The sequence below is a fragment of the Canis aureus genome, chromosome 35 (assembly GCF_053574225.1).
Source record: "Canis aureus isolate CA01 chromosome 35, VMU_Caureus_v.1.0, whole genome shotgun sequence".
NCBI lineage: Eukaryota > Metazoa > Chordata > Mammalia > Carnivora > Canidae > Canis > Canis aureus.
In genome coordinates this window covers 15,356,307-15,372,000 of record NC_135645.1, presented here as the reverse complement: position 1 = coordinate 15,372,000, position 15,694 = coordinate 15,356,307, and the positions used below count along the sequence as shown (strand labels likewise).

The 15,694-nt window shown below is 46.5% G+C and overlaps 1 protein-coding gene and 1 pseudogene across 8 annotated transcripts in view; both read left to right on the top strand.

The window, feature by feature from the left end:
- NECTIN3 (nectin cell adhesion molecule 3) overlaps positions 1-15,694 on the top strand; it is a 300,981-nt gene that overhangs the window by 123,916 nt on the left and 161,371 nt on the right. The window contains exon 10 of one of the 8 annotated variants that reach the window (XM_077884650.1): positions 5,651-6,092. The exons of 6 other annotated variants lie outside the window; for them this stretch is intronic. In XM_077884650.1, coding sequence (XP_077740776.1) covers positions 5,651-5,996 — 346 coding nt within the window. In that variant the 3' untranslated portion in view covers positions 5,997-6,092. Of the gene's footprint in view, positions 1-5,650; positions 6,093-15,694 lie in introns of those variants that run through there. One more of the 8 variants, XM_077884666.1, reaches the window with a different exon arrangement.
- Positions 11,089-11,224, top strand: LOC144305634 (small nucleolar RNA U3; annotated as a pseudogene).

Genomic DNA, 15,694 nt, shown 5'->3' with positions numbered 1-15,694 from the left:
TTATAAATACATTCTTTATGTTCAAGAATGTAGAGGAAAGCATGAGCCTCTTAAAAGGAGATGTGGAATGTTAAAAAGAATACAGATGCTAAAGGTGCTGATAAATCTGCTTGTTGGGTTTGAAAAAAAAAAACACAAAAACTTGGTTTATAACATTTTCTGATTCCCACAGTGTGAATATCCCACCACGATCAGTTTTAAGCTACTGACACACCCCCACTGAAGTTGGGAAGGGACATGCGTAATTGACACCTGCAAACATGTGGCTGACCTAAACCTTCTCCAACTGGGCACTACGGCTCATGGGAATCAGGAACTGTGGCTGCCATCCTCAGGGCTATCCTTGGTTTCCCATCCACTCCTATCACCAGCCAGTAGGAGGAAGTATATCTGCCCATCCCATTGTATCATTGGACTCCCAAATATCCTTTGTCTCAGCCTTCATCACTCAGGGATCATAGCCACATTTCCACAAGGCAGATAAATGCATACCCATGCACACTGCTCAGAATGTCAAAAAACGTGCTGGAATAAAACAACAAAATAAGAATAGGAGAATATACGCTGATCCATCCAAAAGATTTCCTGGAAAATACATTTTAGCTAGGTGTTGAATAGATAGGAAACAGCCTGGTAAACAAATGAGCAGGCGTATTCCACACATATAGATGGTTTGTGCAAAAGTGCCAATGTGAGAGTAAGGAAACACTTGGGGAAGATTTGTCTCGGTGGTTAGATACGCAGTTGTGCACCTCTGCGATCAGATGTTTTCCTGCAAGTTACTACTTCCCAGAGGTTCTGGGAAAAGCCTCAACCTTTATTTATATTTATGCTTTCACCAAAAAGCACAATATATGGGGGGATAAAGTCCTTTTATACCTTCTGAAATTGCTATAAGAGAAATGCGATGGCGAATCATCCGGGCAATAATTAGTTCATACCTTAGACTTGAAATGGCCCTTTGAGTTTCTGGTCTTACAGGTTTCCACATTATTGTCAGTTAAGGAAGGCGCCCTCTCCCTCCACACTTCCCTTCTCACTGATGGTAAAACCCAAAGTGACTGTGAGATTAGTGCTTCTGACCTATATGTGTCAGCTCAAATCAAAGAAAAGAGGCGGCTTTGCTGGGCAGAAGCGGGCAATTACGTTACCTTGCTCGGTAGAGCAACAGGTGGAGCTGTTCGTTGCTCAGAACTCACAACCGTTGTTGCCCAAATACGACATTTCCTAAGTAGAAACGTAGAGGATTTGAAGAATCTGTGACTTCTTGAAACTCCTATGCTTCTCCTTGCTAGAGAGAAGGCAAAGCCTTTTCTCAGGTGCAAAGGACCTTCTGGCACAGGCACCCCGTGCTGTAGCTCATCCCACGTGGCTGGGTCTCCTGGCACAGCCTTGCCGTCCAAGGCCAGGCCTGTTAAGCCCGTGGGCCATCCCGAGGTTCCCAAACTTTAGCCTGCATTAGAGTCACCCTGATGGAACTCCGATTTTATCCCAGAGTTTCTGATTCAGTAGGTCTGGGTAGAGTCATAAGAAGTTGCATTTCTGAGAAGTTCCCTGCTGCTGCTGGTGCCACTGGCTCAGGGATCCTGTCGTCTTCTCCTGTCATCCCCCACGGCTGCCACTGTACCCCAGCTGCTCACGGAGACAATTTCATCCACCTGGCTTGCTTCAACCGGTTTCACACTTGGCCTCTGTTATTGGGGGTGGGGGGGAGTCTTCTCATTCCGGGTTCTCTCCTATCACTGTCTGTGGTCCTTTCATCATTGCTGAGCATTTGAGTGATGCTGGAGCCCTTCCCCCCAGCGTGTTCCTGATGGCCTTGGTAGTGCTGTGTTTCCAGGCCTTTCTGTGGAACGTGATCCTGTGGTTGGAGGCAAGGCCTCACATACAGTGTATACAGAGATACTCTAGCATGTCTACATCCCCGAGCATTTTAATCCTTTCTTCCTCAATCTGCCAAGGAAATTCTGACATTTCAGCCTCAGTTTAGGCCATCGCTGTCTTCATGCTCCTAGGAACCATCCTAGTAGCAAGGTGACGCATCTCCCAGGGGTCTTGCCGAGGTCCGAATCCTGTATCTCTGGAGAGTGCTCCCAAATCGGTAGTCTTCCAACCAGTCCCCTGTCCCGGCTGCTCTTGCTCAAGCAGCCTCAGGGTCCAGGACCACCAGGGTGCCCTGACCTCGGCCAGCATATGCTGGCTAGGCCTTGCAGCTCCTTTGGACCAAAGCCCCCTTCTCCCGTATTGGGCCGAGCCTGACCCAGGCTGATCGTGCTATGACCCAATCCTATCATGGGCCTAGCAGCCAGCAGGAGAGGTGGGGGTGGGCCTTGAGTGGGGCGCAGAACTCCTAAGGTCTACCATCTCTGGGGATCAGCATCGGATTTAATTCTGGGCTTGGGCCTCAGCTGCAGGATGTGAGGGTCTCTTTGTAACTACCAGGGAGATCCTCTGGCTCTCATATTTGGCTTTTTTTTTTTTCCCCTATTAATTGCCTGCAGCTTTTCATTACCTTTTGTGTATTAATGGCTTTTAGCAATACTCAACCAATTCCATTGTCTTTATAGTTACAGTTTCTCCCTTCTCAACCCCTAAAAAATCTCACCTGCTAGTTCATTCCTTGTCAGGGATGTATCTTTTCATTTAACCACCTGCTGTACTATCACATAGGGCCAGGGGAGGCCAGGTTGTATTTCTCACCCATTGGGTCCTCATGGCCTGCCAGGTGGCTAGTGATTTGTCTCCAAAATCCCATCTAATTGCACCCTAGGACCACTCCTTTAGGGCTGTGGCAAGCTGGGGTCTCTGGAAGCAGAGGCTGAGATGGCTTTTGGTCTGCAGGGACTTCTTTCGAGATGAATGCCTGTGGAAGGAGCGGAGGTCAGGCCAGGTTGGGCAGAGAGAGATGGAAAATTGGGGCACAGGTCTGGAAAGCCTCAAAGCACCCCACAGGGAGCGCCGGGGTCCATGTGGCCGGCCCACCTGAGCTCCCCCAGGTTGGGTGAGTGGCCAGGTTTCCATGCCCCTGCCTCCTCCTGGATGTGGGCCACCCCGGCTCCTGGGCGAGGAGACCCCAGCAGCAGGGTCAGCGTCAGAGGCTGAGAGCTAGGGCATGGGTTCCTCCTCCGTTTCCCCTGCTCACCCCAGGAGAGAAATTGAAGGAAGCCAGTTACTTTCATTAGACCAGTTGCTCTTTATTTCTAGACTAGGAAGGCGCTGCAGGTGGATGGGTGATGTTGGGTTATGGTCTCTGCCTGTATCTTGCCCCCGCCTCTCTCTCCTCATTCAAGGGGGTAGTTTCCTCGTGTCAGGGGAGGTTCATTCTCTTCTTCTCTGAAATTTCCCCTAGAAGCCTAAACCATTCTGAGAATAGAGTTTGAAGAGAAGGCAATTTCTCTCAAACTAAAAAAGAAATGTTTACTTTTTTTTTTAAAGATTTTTTACTTACTTATTTGAGATATAGAGAATGAGAGAGAAAGAGAGAGAGAGAGAGAGGGCATGAGCGGGGTGGGGGCAGAGGGAGAGGGAGAAGCAGACTCTCCACTGAGCAGGGATCCCAACACAGGACTCCATTCTGGGACCCCCAGGATCATGACCCGAGCCAAAGGCAGATGCTCAACCGACTGAGCCACCCAGGTGCCTCCCCCATTTCTTGTTTTTATCCTCATTTTTTTTCACCCTCACATGCATGTTCCTTTCCCACATATCACTCATCTCATAATCTTTTTTCTTCTTTATTTTCAATTTCCACCTATGTGAGGGGCTTTGAGAGTTCTAATTATAAAACAATGGTTTATAGTGTTTGTCATAAGAAACCTCCAAATGCTATTTTAAAAATGAACTCTTGATGTGCGTAGAAGATGCTGATACTGATTTTAGAATTCTGAACAGTATTAAAATAGATTTTGGGGGGTAGTGATATCAAGCAGAATTAAAGATAGAAGGGGAAGAAGTACATGTTTCAAAACCTCATTAGGAATTTCCTGGAAAGATTGAGATCTGTTCACGTAGTGGGTCACTTAATGGGTCTCATTTGGATGTTTCCCCCCTTTATAACCTCCGGCCTTCACCCAGGTTTCAGACGCAGCGAGGAGCAGCTGGGCTTCTGCTGAGAGGACATGCGTTTCCTTAACTCTTCCTTGGGGAACCCAGACGCTGGCAGCTTTGTACAGATGCTCCTACAGTGAGCCCCTCTTTCTCCATCCTAACAAGCTTTCATCCACTGTGCACCCTCAACCCATTTCAGCTTTCTGTGATATCCATTCATTCATTTACTCATTCATTCACTCATTCAGCATTTATGATCGAGCACCTGCCAAGTTCTGCTCTAGGTGCTAAGACAATGGCAATGAACAGAACAAATAAAAAATCTCTGTCTCATGGGGATAGAGGGGGAGTGAGACAGTAAACAATTTAAAAAAATGTATGTTAGAGAGAGAGAGGTATGAATGAAAAACAAAGTAGGGAAGGCAGTCAGTGTTGGGGGCACAGGGTTTGCAGTTTACATAGAGTGGCCAGGGAAGGCCTCACTGACAAGGTGATATGTAAGTAAAGGTGTGAAGGGCTGCGGGGCCATGCACCTGGAGAAAGGGAAAGAACCATGCAGACAGTGGCAGCAGCAAGTGCAAAGGTCCTGTGGCAGGACTATGGCCACTGCATTTGAGGAAGCAATGAGTGAGTGAGGGGAAAACAGGTAGCTGAGGTCTGAGAGGTAATGCAAGGTGGGCACTGGATCGGGTTCTACTTTGGGGGAGCCATTGTAAGGGCTTGGGCTTCTCCTTGCCTGAGATAGGAGCCATTGGCGGGTTCTGTGATGGGAGAGATATAATCCACTCATGCTTTAACAGGATCGCTCTGGCTGCTGTGTTGCAACTGACCAAGAGGGGCAAGGACAGCACTGGGAGTCTAGCTTAGAGGCCAAAGCATTGGATGGGGAGGTCTGGTGGCTTAGATGGGGGTGGTGGCAGGAAAGGGGGGTTGATATTGAGGGCACACCCTCCCACTCACCTGTCCACGCTCTGATCCTGCCCACGTTCTCCAGGACTGAGCCTCTTCCTAAGAGTCCACTCCTCATGTCGCTCTCTTGCTCAAGAATGCCACGATAACGCCTTGCTGACCAAATCATGCCCTATTCTGGTTTCTAGTACTCTAACCTTTTGCAACTTGGCCTTCTCCGTCTCCCCCTTATCACTTCCCACTTCCCAGCATGTGCGCTCTAGTCCCACTAGCTGCTATTCCCCAGCGTACACCCCCCGCTGCTCCAACCTTTTCGGGGAGAGCCCACCCTCTCTTCGTGCCTGGGAACCTTCTCATCCTTAAAGCCCACTTCAAGTGCCCCCTCTTGACACCTGCCCGAGGTGAGGGTCCCTGTGGGCGTGTCCTCTGGCCTGGCCCTCAAGGCCTGTACCTCCCTCGTGACAGTTGAACTCACACCATTTTGCACTATTTCCTTATTTGCTCCTTGGTGCCCTCCATGGGTTCATAAGGTCCAAAAAAAAAAAAAAATCATAACACACTTTTGCCTCCTCCATCGCACCCCCAGAACAGGTGAGGCATGTAATATATCTTTGTCACATATTTGCTGGGTTGAACAAAATGCGACATACGCTCTTCAAAACTAAGCTGGCTCTTTCCTTCGATGCCCTTACAGCAACCTGGCAGGCCGTCTTGAACGTGATAAAGACGCACGAGAACACCTGAGGACGTTGACCATCACCTGCAGTTCCTTACTCATGTTCCAAACTCCTCTTCCCTCCTGCCTGCCTCCTAGGCCCACCATGAGATCCCTCCTGTCTCTTGCACAGCACCCCCCTCCCCATAGCATGCTGCCCAGAGCTCTTCAAGGGGTTCAAGAGCCGGCTGCCTTTCCCTGGCTTCCCCACTGCTCCCCCCAACACCCCCCACCCCCACCACCACCCCCGCCTACACCTTTCCCCAAATCGTGGGGATTATTTACAGGCATTACTTCCAGGATGGATTTCATCAGGACCTGCTGAGCTGCATATTTACAGTCTCCAGGTTTTCCTTACCAGCTGTGGACATTTTTGCAAACTCTACATTACCACCTAATTGAAATGGCTGCTTGGTTCCATTTTTCTTATTAAAGACAGATTAAGAAAATCAGTTCAATACCTTAGCCATTTTAAGGTCATCATTAATCTCATGCTCTTGATTTACAATCTGGCTTCAAAAAAAAAAATGTGTCCCTACAAATCGTTCTCTTGCTTTTCAGTCCTCCCTTGCTGGTATCAAAACACATTCCATTTGACTGCTCGTTCCACTTGGGTTAGCCTGCTTTCCCGGTTCCAGTTTTGGTTCCTTCCCCATTGGGCCTTTTTGAGTACTTGCTTTTTTTTTCCCCCTCACCGATAAATCTCTTGCAATTTATCACTTTAAGTTTCCAGTTCTGTTCAAGAGCTTGCACGGTGAGAATAAATGCAGTATTTTGAATTTCATTTGGGGTGTCCTCGAGAGTACTCTCCGTGTTTTCTCTGATGACATTCTTGGTCCCTTGCCACCTCCGTGTGCCAGTCCCCACAGCTGAGACCTCTCCATCCCCAACTGGAGGCAGCATCTGGGCTTGCTCCCAGGCCTCACTAGGAGGATGTTTGGAGTTGGTACCTAGGTCTTTTTTTTTTTTTTTTTTTTGGTACCTAGGTCTTGAGGCTATTCTTGTCCGGCCAGGCCAAGCCTTGCATGTCAGCTCTAGTAACTAGCTTCCTACTTGGATGTTGGGGCCCAAAGATCTGATCTAATATGTCCAGATCCTCAGAACATCCAGAGTCCCCTGAGCCACACAGCTAAGGCCCCTTGGCAACTGCCACCACCTTGGGCTCTGGATGCACCCTCTGCCTTCCTAGATGAATGTTGTGCCACTATCTGCTACCAGATGGGTAGGTGTGACCTGCTTCATTTCTGCCACGCATCTCAATCTGACACCCACTGCCCATCCCAGCATCCACCCTGGGCTGGCCTCCCAAAACAAATGTCCTCAGGAAGACAAGCTGTTAGTGTTTGTCTCCACACCTTCACATCCTTGAAGACTCTTCTGTCCTCCAGCAATCTTCCTCCCCAGTGTCCAAAGTCCTCTTGCAGGGAAGCTCTGATCCAGCCTCCTCGCTGTGGCACTGCTATAGGTTTGAGAGCCACCCCCTACCCCAAAACTGCCCCCTTTGCCCTTCTCTTTTAGCAGCCAGTGCTCGGATGATTCCAGAAGGCATAGCCTCACAGCCTGGTGAGTGTCTCTTGAAACTCTACCCTGAGAATACTATAGTTATCACCACATGGTTCCATTTATGATAGTTAAGGAAGGCTCTTTGGATAGACCTACTGGAGATGTTTTGAAGAAAATATGCCATACATGCAATCATGCTGTTTTCCTAGAAAAATGAAGCCTCTTAGAAACTATGAAACTTGAAATGACAACGAAATGGCTATTTTTCACTCCTTATAAAGCATTTTTAAATTATAATATTTAGTATTGAAAACAGGATAATAAAGCAATACTTTCAGACACGACTTCTAGGAATATAAACTAACATAGCTTTCTAAAAAGAAACCCACACTTTCTGACATAATAATTTCCCATTTAGCACTCTGGATATGGATATAGTAAAACAATTAGACAAAGATTCCTGTATTAAGGTTTTTATTAAATTATTATTCAAAAAAGCAAATACTTGGAAAAAACACAAAAACTCATCAATGGAAAAAAGTTAACATAATTATACATTTATACTATGGAATGTTATGTATGCATCGAAATGTCTTCAAAGAATATTTTAAATCAAAGGAAAATACAAATGATGTGTTATTAAGTCAAACAGTAAGATTCAAAATTTTATATTCTGTGACCTCAATTGTCACAGATGCTGTGGTATGGCATGGATGCGGTGTGATACACACATATCACAAATTGTGTATGTGTGTATTGTATAAATGAGGCTGGGTACATACATGTTAACATAATGTTAGTAAATGTTAACAGCTGTTCCTTTATGAGGTTAGAATTGATTTTTATTTTAGATCTCTATTTGTGTGTTTTCTCAGATTTTCTATAATCAACACATAATTACTTTTATGGTCTCAGAAACAGCATTAAACACACAAAGGCTGTTAGACTTGAGTTCAAGGTAAACATGTTCAGTGGCAGGAGCTGTGCAGGCAGGGAGCCCCTCTGGTGTGGATGGCAGGGGAGTCCACACTAAATCCTGCTCCTGTCAGTGAGTTTTCCTGCTTCATCGCTTGAGAAATCACACCCTTTCAGCCTCTTAGCTTATGTGTGTAACTTATTTTCTCATGGTCGAAGGGAACGATCAACGGGTTGAGCCTAACAATCATGATGGTGTAAAATTGTTTGTTGAGATCAGCTCCAGGCAGGAGAAAGGCTGGAAGTGCAACTGATCCACTGCCCTTGACCACTGTATCCGAGGATTCTTTTTTTTTTTTTTTAATTCAAATTCAATTTGCCAACACATAGTATAAGAGCCAGTGCTGGACAGCCCGGGTGGCTCAGTGGTTTAGCGCCGCCTTCGGCCCAGGGCCTGATCCTAGAGACCTGGGGTCGAGCCCCAGGTCGGGCTCCCTGCATGGAGCCTGCTTCTCCCTCGGCCTGTGTCTCTGCCTCTCTCTCTCTCTCTCTCTCTCTCTCTCTCTCATGAATAAATGAATCTTAAAAAAAAAAAAAAAAAGAGCCAGTGGTCATCCCATTCAGTGCCTGTCACCCAGTCACAGTCACCCCATCCCCTGGCCAGCTCCCCTTCTGCAACCGCGTTTCCCGGAGTTGGAGTCTCTCCTGCCCCGTCTTCTACCCCCCGCCCCCCCATGATTCTCCCCGCAGATCCCGGGCAGAGGGGCGGACGGCGCCCACGGCAGGAGCCCCCACCTCCCAAATACAAGTAAGGGGGAACCGTGGAGCCTTTCGCAGACTCGGGACATGCGGGAAGCTTGGAAGTAACCCTGAACCCCTAGAACAACGGTGTCTTCTGAATATTAAAAAAAAAAAAAAAAAAAAAAGGTTCCTGAAACGAAGTTGCTTGGAGCGACTCCCCAGAGCAAGAGCCCGGGCTTCTGTTCGCAGGGGACGAGGAGGGACAGCGGAGCCTTCCTGGGCCCGGCAACCGCGGGGGGCGGGTCTCCCGAGAAGGGCCCCCCCCCCCCGCCGCTCCTCTTGTCACCCACCCACCCCCCGTCCTTCTCCCTCTCTTCCCCCGCTCCTGCTCCCCCCCTCCTCCCCTTTCCCCCCAATCCTCCTTCCCCCCCTCCTCCTCCTCCCTGCTCCACTCCCTTCCCCCCCACTCCTCCTCCCCCGCTCCTCCTCCCCTTTCTTCGGTCCTCCCCCCTCCTCCCCTCCTCCTCCCTCCTCTTCTTTCCTCGCAGCTCCTCCTCCTTCCTTCCTCCCCTTGCCTCCTCCCCTTCCTCCCCCACCCCTCCTCCCCACTCCTCCTCCCCCGCTCCTCCTCCCCTTTCTTCGATCCTCCCCCCTCCTCCCCTCCTCCTCCCTCCTCTTCTTTCCTCGCAGCTCCTCCTCCTTCCTTCCTCCCCTTGCCTCCTCCCCTTCCTCCCCCACTCCTCCTCCCCCGCTCCTCCTCCCCTTTCTTCGATCCTCCCCCCCTCCTCTCCTCCTCCTCCCTCCTCTTCTTTCCTCCTCCTTCCTTCCTCCCCTTGCTCCCTCCCCTTCCTCCTCCTCCCCACCCCTCCTCCCCACTCCTCCTCCCCCACTCCTCCCCCTTCCCCCCACTCCTTCCCCCGACTCCTCCCCCTTCCCCCCTCCCCCCTCTTCCTCCCCCGCTCCTCCTCCCCCACTCTTCCCCATCCTCCCCCCCCCACCGCCTTGCTGCGGCCTCTGCGACCCGCGGCCTCCCTCCCCAGGCTCGGGGCTCGGGCCGGGCTGTCGGGGCGGCCTTCCGCCGGCGCCGGGGCTGGGAGCTCGGAGCCGGTTCCCCGCGGGAAGGCAGCGTTTCCCTGACCTCAGGCCAGAGCACGTGGGCCGGGGCCCTGTTTCTTGGCAGCATAAAAATTAGATCATGTTTAGTTATATTTAGCGGAATGAATGCCCCTTTGGAGGTGAAGACGGGCCGGTCCTGCCTCCGCCCCACGCAGGCCCCGGGGCTCCCCCAGCGCGCGGCCCCGCCCGCCTCGGCTGCGGAACTCCGTGCGCACCTGCGGGGTCACCTGCGGGGTCACCTGCGGACTCCTAGCAGCAGCCGCCGCCCAAGCTTAGGCCTTTTTATTTTATTTATTTATTTATTTATTTATTTATTTATTCATTCATTCATTCATTCATTCATTCATTCATTCATTCATAGAGAGAGAGAGACAGAGAGGGGCAGAGACACAGGCAGAGGGAGAAGCAGGCTCCATGCAGGGAGCCCGACGTGGGACTCGATCCTGGGACTCTAGGATCACGCCCTGGGCCCAAAGCAGGCACCAAACCGCTGAGCCACCCAGGTTCCCCTCCCCCCCAAGCTTATTCCTAAGGGAACTTTGGTATTTTCACTGCTAAGCTTTTGAAACAGTCTATATATTTGATAAGCAGAAAAAAAAAAAGAAAGAAAGAAAAAGAAAATTAGCTCTGTCCTCCCCTATTTTTCAATGGTAGCCTTCATGTTTTGCAAAGGCAAACTAAAGACAGAAACGACTAATCTCAAATTGCAGGTGATGCGCAGTGCACATGTGAGCGATCAGCCCTGGTGGGGCTTCCCGGTGGGAAGGAGGAGCTGCAGGGGGCTTCTTGGGGTCTCCAGAGCCACTCTGGGGGCTTCCAGGAGCTCCAGGAGGGCTCAAGGGCCCATAAGCGGCCTGCTGTGAATCAGAAGAGGGAATAGGATGAGAGCACAGGAATCTTTCTGAGGCAAGAGAAGAGTCTCAGGATGTCTTTTATTTATTTTTTATTTATTTATTTATTTATTTATTTATTTATTTATTTATTTATTTATTTATTTATGGTCTGGCTGACACTGAAGCCCTTGCTCTTTTTTTTTTTAATTTATTTTTTATTGGTGTTCAATTTACTAACATACAGAATAACACCCAGTGCCCGTCACCCATTCACTCCCACCCCCCGCCCTCCTCCCCTTCTACCACCCCTAGTATACTTTCAGGGATCATTTCTATAGTTTGTTACTAGAGAAGTTTCTCTGAACGTGTAGGGTATCAGGATGTCTTTTAGAGGTGGTTGGTTCCCTGTCTAGGTTCCCTTGACTTTGCAAGACAGCCGAGCTGACTGAGATGAGCTCCCACCCCTGCCCACTTTGGTGGCTTATCCTGCCTTTGAGTGAAGCACAGAACTATCACCACCACTTCAGCACGACAGTGGGGACCGGCAGCTGTGCTCTGTGTGTGCCATGGCTATAGAGCAAAACCCAAGTTTCTAGCCTGAGGCAGTCATCTCTGAAACATATTACCTTGGTCAAAGAGAAGCAGAGCATAAGAATGTTCAGGAAGACTGCAAATCCATTACCCCAACGTAGATTCACTCAAAGTACATGTCCAACAGTGCCACCTTTCTCTCTGCAAAGGGGACCACTACTACTAACCTGGATTGTAGATTTTATTCAATATGATTAAATATACTGTTTCCTAAAAATGGAAAACAAAAAGGAAGCTTTTTAAAAGTTATGATAGAATGCCTTGAAATGTATTATTGGGCTCATCATTGAAGAGAAGTAAGGATGTCTTAGTTCCATATTTATTATTCATTTCTTTCCCATGGCGATTTGGATAAACTTGTTTCTTTCTCCCTAGTCCTCTCCAAGAGTGGGAAAGGATTTCCTCACAGAATTTTAATGCAAGAAGTAACCCTAGAGAATGTCAAGCCCGAGGGTAGATTTACCAGAAAAATCCCACTTTTTTCAGATATTCAAAAGAACCTTAGAGCCAGCTTCCCTTCCTGAGAGAGACTCGTAAAGGTCATTGATTCCCTCATTTGAAGCATGATTTCACCCAGGAAGACTTGATGAGGTGGGGAAAAAAGCCAGATTTACTCAGGTACTTTTAATATAGAACAATGGGAAAAGAAATAGATCTATTAAATGGCTGATAAAAAAAAGAAAATCAAAACAGTCATTCCAAATAATAGAGATGAGCCATGAAGTGTAAGTTTCCAAACAACATATGGTAATAATAATACAGAGAGCTAACCCTTATCCAGCACTTGCTTCATGCCAGGTGCTGCTCTGAGTGGCTCATATTTATATTGACTCATTTAATCCTTTTGAGGTAGGTGTGCTATTATTATCCACATGTCCAGATGAGAATCCTGCTGAAAGAGATGAAATAACTTGCCCCAAGTTATATATATAGAAAGTGCTAGAGCTGTATTCCTAGCTTCAGTTTGGCTCCAGGATCTGCCCTCTGAGCCACTACACACACAGTGCCTTGAATTAACAGTTATTCCTGCTCAGTGATTCCACTCTGTTACCCAAGAAAATCTCAGCAAGGGACTAGAGCAAGCATTTATTGAGCGCCTACTGTATGCCAACAATTGGGCCAATTCTCACAACTACCCAAGGAGATTTGTTACCCAAGAAAATCTCAATGAAAGATTTGAGCAAGCATTTGTCCTACAACTGTGTGCTAGTTGTTGGGTCAACTCTCACAGAGCTTGGAGGGGTATCTTCATGTTTATGAATGAGGGAATAGACTCAGAGAGTGAGGTTCAAGGAGGTGTAGTAACTTGCCCCAATTGCAGCGGGTCAAGAAAGAGTAGACATTTGAACATGTGTCTGTTTGATCTCGAATTTGTATTTATTCCCCTGTCCTACACTAAGAAGTACAGGCAAATAATCTAATATCTGAATTTGTTTTGCTCTCCAGATTTTTAGTTAAAAAAAAAATCTACATTTATTAAATTGTCCACGTGAGATCTTTACTGAACACCATGACAATGGCCAGTTAACACTAACGACTCTATTTTGACCTTGTATCTTAAAAGACCTTTGCTTTGAAAGCAGTGGCCTGTAAAGTAGCCGAAAGGATAAACAATGTCATTCGGATTTTCAAGACAATACCTGGTCGAGTCATACAAGCGTCAGAGATGTACATATAATTGTGTGTCCAATCTAACTTGAAGGACCTTCTAGAAAGACAGGTTTCAGAAAAAGAGATCAGAGCCTGCCGTTTGAAATCAGCCATTTGCCACTCTACTCTGATTAGGGCTTCTTGCTTGACCAGTGATGAGCAGAAACCGAATTACAGACTTTGGCCTTTCCTGCAGGCCCTGTGATGCCAAAAAGCAGCTGATTGATCCGTCAGATCTGTGTACTAAATGAAATCGCCCAGATAAACAGATGGCCCGGCCACGGTGGTATTTCACAGCAACATGTGTTTGTTTGAATAACATGGTCATAAACCTTTCACTCTGGGTCTGAAATTAAATTGTGCCTTTTGGATCTTACCTGGGGCTACTCAAGAGAGGCTGAATTCAAATGTCACGTTTATGGCTGGGTTTCATCAGTAAATTCTACATAATTGTCTATATTCATTTATGAGAAGAACTTAGGACGTGTATCTTTTGAGTGTATGTGTGCGTTTGTGTGTCGAGGGGCAGGAGGTGGTGCTGTACATGAAGATCCACACCCTCCCAGTTCTGATTTTCAACTAAACAGATTACTGCTTCAGGGTTTTGCCTTATCAAATGAAAAAAAAAAAAGGCTTCCCTGCCCTTCTGAGCCTGAAAGTTATACATTCTAACACAACAGCAGGCCTGGACTCTGGGATCCACTCTGCTACGAAGGTACTGATTGTCTCCTATATGTTAGAAAATCAGGAGAAGATAGGGAAAGAAGCACCTAGTATAGCACTCTGCCCCGATTGCCTAAATGCTAATCTGATGTTGTGGCTACGGCTCTTCACATTAATCCTCTCAGGTGAGCCACGGAGCTGGAGGTGCTATGATACACTCATCAGTGGTGAAGAGGCATGAATAAGAGGAAACACCAACGCCATTTGGTACTATTTTCTCCGCACAGTTCATATTTACAGAGAATAAGTAAGACTGAAATTTTTGCCTTGTTAAAATCATGCATTATTATTTGAGATAGTCTAATAAACCCCATCCTATTCTTTGTGTTTATCCAGCTGCTACCCACGAGAATAAAAGAAATAGCCATGATTGTTGTAACAGTGAATTGGTATTATGGAGATTATGTTCTCTTTTCTATTTACCATTATAATTTTTAATAACACTTTATTTTGAGATAATTATAGATTCACACGCAGTTGGAAGAAACAATGCAGAGCATTTTCTGTGTACCCTTCACCTCGGTTCTCCTACCAATAAAATCCTGAAAAAACCATGGTACAATATCACAAGCAGGAAACTGACATTGATATAATTCACGGGCCTTTATTCAGATTCAGGTTTGAAATGCGCTCATTTTTGTGCGTGCACGTGTGTGTATTGCACTTAGTTCTATGCAGTTTTATCACATATGGAGATTTGTATGACTAACACCACAGTGAAGATACAAAATAATTCCATCACAAGCACCCCTTGAGCTATCCTCTTGTACCATAGCCACCTCCCTCCTTTTGCCCCTTTCTAACCCTGGTGGTTATTACCACTAATTATTATTATTACTGGTATTATAATTATTATTATTATTATTATTAGTGGTTATTACCACTAATCTGTTCTCTATCCCTCTAATTAGGTCATTTTAAGAACGCTACATAAATGAAATCATACAAGTATGTAACGTCTTGAGATTGGCTTTTTAACTCAGAATAACCCCCCAAGATCTATCCAAGGTGTATTCATGGTATAGATGTACCACAGTTTGTTTAGTCATTCACTTTGTTCAAGGCCTAAATGGTCAAAGAAACTGTAATCCACCCCCCTCTGCTAATTTTGGGCTTTTCTGAATAAAGCCATTATGAACATCTGTGTACAGGTTTTGGGGGGAACATGTTTTCATTTCTCTGGGGTAAATGCCCATGAGTACAATTGTTGGATTTTATGGTAAACCCATATTTAGTTTTGTAAGGGATTTCCATATTCTTTTCCAGATTGGCTGCACCATTTTACATTCCCAGCGGCAGCATGTTAGTTAGACTGGTCTGTAACAATAAAATCACATTCCCTACATCTTACATCTTTGATAACCTGGGCCAATTTAAGCCCTCTGTGACAGCTCTCCCTCATCATTTCTGGCTATGCTCACCCCTCTCTATCTTACATCTCATAATATTCGAACCCTTCATTAATACTGGTAGCCTTTCAATATTTAAATATTTCTTATTTTAAAGCTTCTCTTTCCAACTGCACTGAAAACTCCCTGAGCCCTAGGATCATCATTTTCATTTGGTATCTCCTCTGCAGCCCGGCACAGAAATTAGTAATCCGCAGATGGGTTTTTGAATGATTAAAGTCGAATAAATAAGAAGTAATATGAGTCAATAAAATGTGTTGGAATTTTTAAAAAATGACCAACTTTCTCTTTAGAAGTGATGTTATCAGACTTAGGTAAATTCTAGAACCGTTGTTATTAAGCAGATTGCTCTGGATGCTGCACACTTACACATGTGATTATTCTATTTTGTCCCCCCAAATAACCTTGATGACCTTCTCTATGAAGGAGTTAAACCATTAATGAAAGAGCGCACAGCACACTATCACATCAAATTTTTGCTTAAAATGGTTTAAATTACTGCTCTTTGTTGCTCTTCTCCAGGTGTTTCTTTGCCTCGCCAT